This window comes from Simochromis diagramma, unplaced genomic scaffold (assembly GCF_900408965.1).
Source record: "Simochromis diagramma unplaced genomic scaffold, fSimDia1.1 OVJJ01000802.1, whole genome shotgun sequence".
NCBI lineage: Eukaryota > Metazoa > Chordata > Actinopteri > Cichliformes > Cichlidae > Simochromis > Simochromis diagramma.
In genome coordinates this window covers 6,683,032-6,694,449 of record NW_024387492.1, presented here as the reverse complement: position 1 = coordinate 6,694,449, position 11,418 = coordinate 6,683,032, and the positions used below count along the sequence as shown (strand labels likewise).

The window sequence follows — 11,418 nt, the reverse complement described above, 5'->3', positions numbered from 1 at the left end:
AAAAAAATAGTAACTATAATCTAAAAAGTACAAAGTATAATGTAAGGTAAATCTTAGAGTATAATCTAAAAAAGGTAAATAACATTTTTCTCAACTGTTTTTTTAAGCACATTAATTGGGTCTCATCAGTTGTGATCACTTTCATGATCATATTTTGTTGGGCAACTTTCACATTAACTGTAAGCCAGAGATCATGTTTCATCAATTTTAACAAACAGAAAGCAACTGAGAGTAAATACAGTAGGTAAATGTAACCCAAATAAAATCCTTCCATAACCAAATCAGTTAGCTTTGACCAATCTTACCAGCCAATGGTTAAACGCAGCCCTCTGAGGCAACTAGGTAACTGACTTCTTCCCTCTAATATTTTTATCTATGAGAGTGACAGCTGATACCACCATGCATTCTTTGTTTCTTGAGATAGTTGTGGGGACGTTTTATTGAATTGAATTGAATATATACATACATATATATATATATATATACACACACACACACACACACACACACACACATACACATATATATATAAGGAATAAGCTCTGAGCACAAGATCCATAGAGGCTGGGGTAGAGGCTGTGTAAAGATGCCTCAGAGACAACCCAGCACATAACAGCATGGTGCAAGATGCTAGCAGGCAAGGCATTCATGGAACACCATAACCAAGCGGCCAGCATAGTGTACGGGGACATCTGTGCCGAGTATAACCTGGAAGTCCTGGATCTGGAGGTCAAAATGGGAGACGCCCCCAAGGGTGGTGGAGAATGATAGCTAAGATCCTGTGGGACTTCCAAATACAGATGGACAAAATGGTGATGGCTAACCAAAGGACATATTGATGGTAGACAAACAGAAGAAGACGGCCGTAGTGATCGATGTAGCGGTTCCGAATGACAGCAACATCGGGAAGAAGGAACACGAGAAGCTGGAGAATTACCAAGGGCTCAGAGAAGAGCTCGAGAAGATGTGGAGGGTGAAGGTAACGGTGGTCCCAGTGGTAATCGGAGCACTAGTTGCAGTGACTCCCAAGCTAGGCGAGTGGCTCCAGCAGATCCCAGGAACAACATCTGAGATCTCTGTCCAGAAGAGCGCAGTCCTAGGAACAGCTAAGATACTGTGCAGGACCCTCAAGCTCCCAGGCCTCTGGTAGAGGACCCGAGCTTGAAGGATTGACCGCCCGCAGGGGTGAGCGGGGAATTTATTTATCTGTCTATCTATTTATAAGTTATTTTCTCTGTTGTAGCTGGGTGAGGTGGATCTAATGTATCGCTGCTTTATATTATAGTTTTATTTTGCAATGGCTCATTTGATGCAAGTTTCTTAATTTTGTTGTAACTAACATCTAAATCTGTAATGTAACCTGTTACTCTCTTGACACAGGCTCAATCATCCATGTAAGGACAACCCACAAAGTTGATTCAGTTCATCTGGATGTAACATTTTCAGTGGGAGAAATGTTTTGTCACTCCTCCAAGTTATTTCTTCAGACTGAACCTGTGTACCTGTTACTGTTATAAAGTAAATGTATGTGTTTCATAGGACTATATATAGACAGCAGGCCTCTGGAATGGAGACTTCCTAAATACTTCATTTGTATTTTTTAAAAGCTGCACTTTGTTTACTCACAGTCTCACTGGTTATATTCACTGGAAATGTTTTAATAAAGCTCTGCATTGTTCTTCTTTTGACATGGATTATATTTGTTTTATTGCTGTCTCCATCCTCATGTTAGAATTTATTTTCTGTCCAGTGGTCACCTTCTTGCTTTCTTTTCACTAACTTAAAGAGCAACCAGAAGTGACTTCAGCACTGATATGTGAGGTGAACCATGAACTCAAGGGGGTCTTCCTCTGTTTGTATGGTTGAGAAAAAGGGCTTTAATTACTGGTCAGATCAAATGTACTCTTATGTTCTATGGACAGCTGTCTATATCAACCTATAACCTTTTTAAAAAAAAAGTTAAATAAAAAAAAGAATATAAAAATACTATGATGCAAATTGTATTCCTCAAAAGTCTCTAGTTAAATTAATATTAAGACATTTAAAGGCTTCTTGCCTTTAAATGGTGTGTTATCTCCCCCTGCTGGTAATGAACTTCTGCATGCATGTTTCATTTTACGTTTTGGAGATGCAAAGCATGAAATTGACACAGTGGACCCGCACGTCTATTACACATTTTACTTTGACATCGGTCAGTTGTAACACAATTAATCAGATTTAAAATTTCAGCATAGTGTGATTTGTCATTTGTACTTCTCTTCTAGACATATTCAATGTATTAAAAGGATATACTACCCATAAAAAAAATCTAAATTCCGTTTTCATTAGCTTTGTTTTGTTTTTTAACAGGGACAATGTAAATTAATAAATTTGCAAATTTTCATTCATATTAGATCTTAAAAGCAACATAAAAACAAAATAAATAAAATAAAATAAATAAAGGGTAGGAAAAAGGAGAAAAAAAATACATAACAGAAAACCTATACTAAAAACAGTAACACAACATGCCACTGGGAGAATAAAACCACCTCAATGCTGACAAAACTGATTATCAATCAACTATCTTTTTAACTGATGTTTGAAACTATTATATGTATCCTGTTCTCTGACAGAGATGGGTACTTCTCAGACACATTGTGCTCTGTATCTGTACGCCTGGCTATATCTCTGACTAAAGCGTGCAGGGTCACGCAGCGATGTGGTAAGCACACATTCTAAAAATGTTTTAGGAAAACAGCAGTAAACCACAAAGGCTGGAAAACACTGCTTTACTTAAAGCACAATTTGGATATGAATGGAAATTTTGATCAGAGTGTGAGCTGCAGCGCCCTTTGCTGGTGTGGAGTGGTACTGTATCATAGCATGCAACAGGCAAATCTGAGAGGTACTTTGACTAAGCTACATTTCTTGTTTCTGTCTATCAGGCCCCAAACAGCCAATGACTTACAGGCATAGAGTACCATATATGTATAATTTCCAAAATAAGGGTTTTATATACCACACTAAAAAAAGCAAAAGATGATATCTAAATACACAGTGATAAAAAATACCCTATTTTAAGAAATATGAGGTCATAAAAGACATGAACTAAAGTGAACTCTACTCAGAAATAATTCTCAACAATAGAAATGAGACGCTGAGACTCTGAAGACTGTTTCACGCTTTTATCAAAGCAGCTCTGGCATATTTTGCATTTTTTGGCTTATGTTATAGGAGCCTTCATCGCAAAAATAATAAGGGATGGGATTAGGTTAATGAGTTTAAACAATGGTTGCTAGATAACTCAGCATGCGACAAGAGTTTTTTACATTCATTTCTGAAGACGTCGTTGTGCTGATCTACTGCATTCTCTATGTTGTCAGCTTTCATTTCTATGTAAAGATATATATCCATCCATGTTAAGCTGGCAGGTAGCACCTGGCTAACAAGACACCTACCCGGATTCATTACCGTCATTATAAGTCAAAAATAAAGTTGCATATTTCCCAAAGTAGTGATATATCTAAATGTATAAAACAATTGTTTCCTGTAACTCTGAGTTGCACAACATGAATTGAACCACAAGAAAGTCTATGACTCATGACTATAGATTGGAGCAAACCGTTAGCCACAATGATGACATCAGGCTGTATGTCAGGAGTGAAGGAGTGTCAGATACAGACACTGTTTGTTATAAAGTATACACTGTAGAAACCAAACAGCTGTGAGCTAAGTCGATGCTGCAACACAGAAGAGCCACCTTGTCGAGTCAGGACTCTGCAGTCTATGTGCATCTAGAGACTACTGGTCAGCTTTAGTGATGAGATGCAGACATCCTGGACAGAGATGAATGCTGGTTTGACCAAGGAGTGATGGAGGCCATTTATGTGAAAAGAGAACAGTTACTTCTGAACTGAGGAAGGTCCTAAGAGCACGTCCGTCAACACCTTACAGTGTGGTGACTGCAACCTTTCCCCAAACTCGCTGTTAATAGCACTGTCACTGTTGCAACAACAGACGTGTGGAGTGGTAAGAGAAGAACCCAATTTCAGGCACTGACTTTACTGCGGGTGAGCTTTATTTACAATTCGTGAGAATACAAACAGAGGCAGAGATGGGAAGGGACAAAAACTAAGAAAAACCTAAACTGGGAAGAACGAACACAACAAACCTGAAGCCATGAAACGCAGAAGAAGAAGTCACTTGGATGAGGAGTCAAACATTTCTCCCACTGAAAATATGGCATTGAAATGAAAGGAATCAACTTTCAGGTATTTCCTAATCTGGTTTATTAAGAGATATCTTCATCAAGATATTGAATTGTCATTCATTTCTGGTTGTAGGTTAATAGAGCCAGACTGTATTATAAATTATAAAACTTATGTCTCCAGAGTTATGAGCTGAATTGAAATGAAAAGCAGAAATCAGTACACTGGTTCATGCTGCTGCTGAAGTCTAAAGAGCTCGAGTATATGCTGAATGTCCTGTATATTATTTCCAAAAAGTCACTGTATCTTTATCCAGTGTAGCATAACAAAATTTTGAAAGAAATATAAAAGAAGTATAAAATGTGGATGAATGTGAAATATGAAGGATACATCAATATATTGATCTCAGTGACCCTCGGGGCTCAGACTTGTCTGCTTTGGTTTGTATCAGCAATTTTATTTCATTTCTTTACAGAAAGAATTACACAAGAAAACGTGTTTGTTGCATCAACACTGTCAAAAATCATCAAAAGTACAGTAATAAAAAAATCCATACATATGTTATGTAGACCAGTATTTCCTTAACAAGTACAACTAAAACCAACTTCTCTAAATAACCCAATAAACGGCTGAACAGGATACAGATCCAGAATCAGAGACAAATGCAGCAGTCTTCAACTCAAGGTTGGTCTGTCAAACTCTCATTGAAGAGAGAAGCTGATTTCAGATCATATTTTTTTCACATTTTTACAATTTATTAAAAGCTGCAGCTCTTTTAAACCCACAATCCTATTATATACAATTTAGAAATAGAAAACACAATAACTGTTGCTAAAATTGAAATTAAAATGTCTTAAATAATAAAAAGAAAAAAAAACTCATCCGCTCCTTGTCTGTGCTTAAGGTTCATGACTTCAGCCTTTGCAGTTAAAAGTTGCAGTTAAGTTTAAAGACATCACTATTATTCTAACCTCCAACCAGACTGTGGCAGTGGGATTGCATTATGGATCATGTAGGCATTATGTTGTCACATTATTTGATGAAGAATTCTTTTATGGAAATGTTTTACTGGAAACTCTGCTTCTTTTATATGTAAATCAGTATTGTGAATGTGTCTGTAAAGAAAACATCCTCAAGTTTTCTTCTTTCTTCCTAGAATGATCTTAAGAACATCTAAAATTGGATACACTGAGAAATATTCAGCTCCATTCTGACATAATGCACTTTGAAGATGCGATTACTTTTAAAAATACTTCTACTAAAATGACTTTTGGGGGGGTGGGTTGTGGGGCTTGTCTATACAAAGCTTCTAAAGCTCTATTTTATTTTATTTTTTTTAATCAAGGATTAATTGTTTAGCACCAATGATGAGACAGTTCTCTACAGGTTTTATACACAGTGTCCCTGATCTTTGAGTCCCTTTAAAGGTGTCTTCAGCTCTTTGCCTCTCACATACCCTCTGCTCTGTCTCTCTGTATCTTCAGACCTCTTTACAAAGACTTGGATCTCCATGGATCCAGTGGCAGATCTGGGCGTATTTAGGAGGTGTGATCCTCACTGCAACATTAAAGTCCCTCTGCTCACCCCCCTCCATCTTCACCCAATGATGGCCTGAAAACACTCCAATCACCCTCCTCTTCCACTTCCCCTTGCTGCCTGTGTGTCCCGCTTCCTGCCTGAGTCGGATGTAAACACCCGCCCCTGTAGCACCGGTCTGCGCGTCGCAGTGCTGATACATCAGATCATCAGACTCCTTTGCCACTGAGCAGAAGCGATAAACCACCCTCTCATCTCCGATGCCGTCAGGCAGGTTTTTGTCAGCATCATAGCCTGAGAAGTGGATCCTTGTGAGGGGTGCAGTCGAGGGTGCTACTCCGAGCTCCATGTGCTTTTGCTTTACTGGTCGTTTCAGCTCCAGAAGGGCGTAGTCATAGTCGGGGGAAAGAGAATTAGTAGAGTTCTGGGTGTGGATCCATCCTTGAGGGATTTTTGTTTGCTTAACTCGAGTCCAGCGAAACACTGGTTCCTGTGTGGCCCCAGTACTGCGGCGTACACGATTGAGGCCTTTTCGTCTCCCTCTTCTCTCAGACTTTTTGTCTCCACCATCAGCTGTTCCCTCCTCAGCCCTTTTTCTCCCTCTACGTCTTCTACCTTCAACTCCCTTTCTCCCTCTCTCCCCAACTAAACTATTTATCTCCCCACCTCCATCCATTAGCTGCTTCTCTCCTTCCTTCTCACCTTTCTCAGCCCCTCCTTTCCTTCCTTGTCTTCTCCTCCCTCCTCTTCTCCTCCCCCCACTTCCTCTTGTAGTTTTCAGCTGTAACAAACCTACTCTAACCTTCCTGGCACCCTCCAGGTAGTCCCTGCCATCATGGATGCAGTGTGCTGCTGTTAGCACATGTTTTGAAGATATCAGGACTCCAGAACAGCCCGTAGAGATGCGGACTGCAGTAGAGAACGGGTAGTTGGTGATGAAATGGGAGTCTGAGATCACAAAACGACCATCTGCTCCATAAACCTGCCGTTTCCTGCGGGGAAGACCTGTTGAATGTGCCGGTGGTCTTGTAGACATCTTGTTGATTCCCTGCAAACTCATGTCTGTATGTGTGCGAGTGCCATTTTCATACAGCGTCTCATATCCCAGATTTCTCTCTTGCTCAGTTTGGTCTACAGGTGGTAGGGTGCTTTGACATTCTATTCCACAGAGCATCTTTGCTGCTCTTCTTTCTAATTCTTCTTTTTCCTCTTCCTGCCCTGTGAACAAAGGTGTTCTTAAAAGTGCTGTGCGTGTGGCCACCAGCTCAGGAAGGCTCTGTCTGGTCCACCTGTGCACCTCGTTGCTCTCACTGTTGCCAAAAACACCAGAAGCTGAAAGTGCAGCTACACAGAGCAGCACACACTTCAAATGAGTCAGGGCCATCCCGCTGAAAATACAGTAAAAAAAAAAATTTGAGAGTTGGAGAGAAATACCAAAAGATTTTTACACTGAGGCTAGGAGTTAAACGTCCAGCAGATGGCGCACAAGCTTTTCGTATGAATTGAAAATAGCTCGGCAGCTAAATGTTTAAGATTTCACTTTAAATTGAAATTACATGTTAGTTATTTCCGTTAACTTTGAAAAGTATTTCTAATCTAATCACGAAATATAATCATTACCTTTCCTATAAAACCGAAAACATATTTTCTGGATCCAAACTAATGTATTTATTGCAAAGTTAAGCAGGTCAATAACAAACAACGTGAAAGCTATGAAAATAAATCGGCATAACCCGTAAATTTAAAAATATATACATTTTACAGATAAATTTTAAAGAAGGACATATTAATGTAAATAAGCTAATGTGACCTTTTCGTTGTTAGCGGCATGAAAAAAAATGAAAAATATAAAACATTCCTACCTGCAGATAAAATAAATAAGCACTCCCATTTAGCGTTGTCCTTACTGTGGATTAAAAAAAAAACTCTCTCTATCCGAAATACTTCCCGCAGACTGCTTCCATCATTTGCTGAGCTCAAAGGAAAAAAAGAGGGGGATCGCAATGAGAGGCAGCGTGCAGGGTCCTCATAGGCATCCACATCCCACTCCGATGTATAAAAAAAAAAGTCAGCACCAGGCATGCAGAGGGATGAACCAGCCCAGCAGCACGAAGGCTTTTGTATTTTTAGCAAGTGATGACATCATGTTTGAGGTCAAAGTTGCAGTCGTGTGGACACAGATTCCGGTTTATGTTGCTATTTCGTTCTTTTAGAACTGTATTTAAACATAAACATTTATTGCTCTTACATATAAATCAGCCTCGAGAAACTTTGAGTGTAGGTTTATGTGTGGGGTGTGTGTGTGTGTGTGTGTGTATTAAATGTATTTCAAACGACCTATCAAAGTGTTTCTAGACATGAGTCCAGTGCAGCTCTTACCTGTAGTTTAACCCCCGCTGTTCATGTCAACAAAGACTCTGCTACAGGCAATTACAAGTTATTCCTATCCTATTAGTTGCTGCTGCAGAGATTTTATTCTTGTGTTATTGTGTTATTCTCATGTTTTGTCAACCTTTGTTGACCTCTATGAAGTCAAAATAGCCTGACCAGTTCCGAGGAAAGTGGAAAACATCCAGTTCTATGACGTAAACGCTGAAAATTAGTTCTCAGTCTTTATACATGTGAAATCTATACTTCCTTGGTGTTGTTCCATCTGTTGTGACAATGTGATACTAAGGGATTAATCCTCATTTGCATTAGCATCACAGTTTCCTTGTTATTAGTTCCCCTTTGATTCATCAAAAGGTGAACACCTTCAACATTTATCATTATTAGTGCATGCCACTCACACCAAGTTTCCAGCATGGCACAAGTCAACTCCACCACGGTTACTTCTAACATCTCTTCCTCTCCTGGAGATTCACCTCATCCTTCTTTGGACTCCAGGAGTCTTGTTCCTGTAGTAGTGCTGTCCATCTGCTTCCTGCTGGGATTCCCTGGAAACATCGCTGTCATCGTTCTTAAGCCAAACTGGGAGAACATGTCCAGTCTGAGCCAGAGTTTGATGCTGAATCTGGCTGTGTCAGACCTGCTCTGCCTTGTTACCCTTCCACTGTGGATTTACTATTTTCTCTATGGCTGGACCTTGAGCTTGGTAGCCTGCAAGCTCATAACATACATTGGGTACTGCAGCATTTATGCCGGTCTGCTGACTGTGACTGTGCTCAGTGTTCAGCGTTACCTTCAGGTGGTTCACTTACAGAGGAGTTTAAATCTAGTGAAAGCAAGGTTGTTGCTGGCTCCTCTCTGGCTGGCTTCGATGACCCTGTCCATCCCTGCTTTAGTGGTTCGATGGCTGGACAAAGATCAGCACTGGACACGTTGCAAACCTCACTACTCCTCCAAGGGTCAGAGGGTAGCTGTGGTGTTGACAGGACTCCTGGTAGGAGTTGTGTCATTTTCTGTCATGGCTTTTTCATACATCAGTCTCTACAGAAAGCTGAATCAAGCAGCCTTTTTCAACAATCCACAGACCACCAGACTGATTACCAGCATCATAGTGACTGTATTTGTCCTGTGGGTGCCATATCGTGCCATGAATGTGGTGGAGATTGCAGCTGTTTCCCTCGATAACAAATCCTTGTTAAAGTTTAGCGAGGACACCTGGAACGCTTTTGCCTCTGTAACATTTGTAAACAGTGCCGTAAATCCACTCCTTTATGCCTTTACTTCTAATCGTTTGTGCAGTCTTTGCCAAAAAATGCTGAACATTTAGTGGAGAAGTTCAGATTTCCCCAAAATCTGTCTAAGTCAACAGATGTCACTGAAGAAGCAGCACCTCAATGTTGAACATCTTTGGAGAATAATTTTTGCCCTGCTGATACTGGAAATAATATTTTGAGTCAAAATATCTCCTCTCTTCTTCTGATACGCACAGGGTCCTCTTTATTTGTCACAGCCAACTGTTGGTGATTGGTGGTTTAATGATGAATTTCAAGGTTAAGCAACATCTCCCCTCAAATCAATTGTGCGCTGATTACATCTGGTCCTCAGCCAGAGCTTAAAAACACATGATTGTTGAAAAGGAATGAGGCAAACATTCAATAGAATCAAAGTACCTATCAAATTACATATAATTACAAAGAATTTCATCTGAAATTATAATGTAATCTCCATTAATCTGAGACAGCTGGGAAATTGAAGTAATCATATCAATGACAGTGACACCAGCTGATATCAACCATTCACTGGCTTGATGACAATCAAAGCAGTTTCTACATGTTTTTAATTTTCTCATGTTGAGTTTGGGTGTTTTTGTGGACTTTATATCCATCAGCCGGTCAGAAGAAACAACAATTAATGAAAAGACTGAATAAATGTTTTCACTGGAGCTCCTTCATCAACAGGAACAGCCTTCTGTCTGTGATATTACCAACAGAAAGGACAGAGTGCTGCTCTAATACAGCAAGCAGATGTGTGTAAACTCAGTTATCCTTCCATTAACTCATCATTTCACATTTATTTTGTTAATACATTTGTTTTTATTCATAGGCATTTTAAAATAGTATGAAAACAGGCACATTGTACCATGCCATTAAAAGCATATAAAGGGAATTTTAAAATTCAAAATGGTGAATGGTTTTACCAAAAGTGTAGTTATCACAGGAAGAGGAAGTACCTGTATGTTCTTCCTATTAAGAGTGGGAACACAACGAAAAATGATTTCCCCATAGCTTTAAATGTTCTGTAATAGTTTAAATGTTTATTAGAGAAAGTTTTGTGAATTCTGAATGTTTATATTTATCTAAGTTCATGAGGATTTGATGAGAACACTGAAAGCACCTTCATTTCTGTACTGTAAATGCAAAGCTAGCAGCTGGCTAGCTAGAGACCGACCCAGGTTCAGGTTACCTAACTCAACAATAAGGTAACATATTTCTCAAATACTATATAGTATCATTATGGGTACAAAAAAGTACTTAAATGATCTCCTATAATTCTCGATTATATTTAATACTGATGTGATATATTTATAAATTAGCTCTAGTTTGTTCCAAAACCATTGCATAGTTTTAGTTCCACAGTTTATCATATTATACAAGTGTGTTACGCACACATATACTGTTACAAGGTAACTGTGTGTGTGTGTGTGTGTGTCTGCTTCATAGTAGTATATATAACCCACAGTTCAGCAAAGATGACTTCCAGAGAAATTGATTTGTATTTTTAAAGGCTTCACTTTGTTACTTCCACAGCATCTGTGATTATATTTGTGGAAATTCTCAATAAAACTCTGCATTGTTCTTCCACTGAAATGTTTCAGGATATTTGCACTGATATGTTTGATTAGCCAAGTCACCCTTTTTATGCTCTCAGGCTTTATGGGCAGCTGTCTTGTTCAACCTGTAACCTCAGTACAAAACTCTGTCTAGACACTACTGGTAAATCCATCCCACCCAAAGGGTCAGGACTACTGCGGGAGAGAATGTGGTTGGTGATTCAGTGTTTCCCCCAGCTGTTCCTTTGGGCCCAGGCGGGGTTTTCTCCTGCCTCTTGTAAGGAACAGAAGAAACTCTTTCCCATCCAAGTTTGACTTGCCTGGTCTCTGTGCACCCCTGCCAAGATGCTCATTAAAGATTTTCACAACGTGTAACACACACTTTTGGTAATCAAAAGGGGGTTTTCTGGACTGGCAAAGAAAGAAAACATACAAAGCTGAATCATTTTTAACCTTGGATGCAAAGTCTTGAATACA

The 11,418-nt window shown here is 39.4% G+C and overlaps 2 protein-coding genes across 2 annotated transcripts; one reads left to right on the top strand and one right to left on the bottom strand.

Annotated features, from left to right (window-relative positions):
- Nucleotides 1-4,442: 4,442 nt before the first annotated feature.
- Nucleotides 4,443-8,230, bottom strand: LOC120725352 (serine protease 23-like). Its single transcript, XM_040018196.1, has 2 exons — nt 7,586-8,230; nt 4,443-7,111 (listed from the first exon to the last, which is right to left on the bottom strand). Exons 1-2 carry the CDS (start codon nt 7,612-7,614, stop codon nt 5,668-5,670), a joined length of 1,473 nt encoding a protein of 490 aa, XP_039874130.1. The 5' UTR covers nt 7,615-8,230; the 3' UTR covers nt 4,443-5,667.
- A 283-nt stretch (nt 8,231-8,513) lies between these two features.
- Nucleotides 8,514-11,418, top strand: LOC120724625 (leukotriene B4 receptor 1-like). Its single transcript, XM_040016902.1, has one exon. It carries the CDS (start codon nt 8,527-8,529, stop codon nt 9,436-9,438), a length of 912 nt encoding a protein of 303 aa, XP_039872836.1. The 5' UTR covers nt 8,514-8,526; the 3' UTR covers nt 9,439-11,418.

Coding starts and splice junctions, on each gene's coding strand:
- LOC120725352 (XM_040018196.1), bottom strand. CDS start 7,614: ATGGGAGTGCTTATTTATTTTATCTGCAG. Junction 7,112..7,585: donor CTTATTTATTTTATCTGCAG/GTAGGAATGTTT, acceptor CTGTATTTTCAG/CGGGATGGCCCTGACTCATT.
- LOC120724625 (XM_040016902.1), top strand. CDS start 8,527: ATGGCACAAGTCAACTCCACCACGGTTACTTCTAACATCTCTTCCTCT.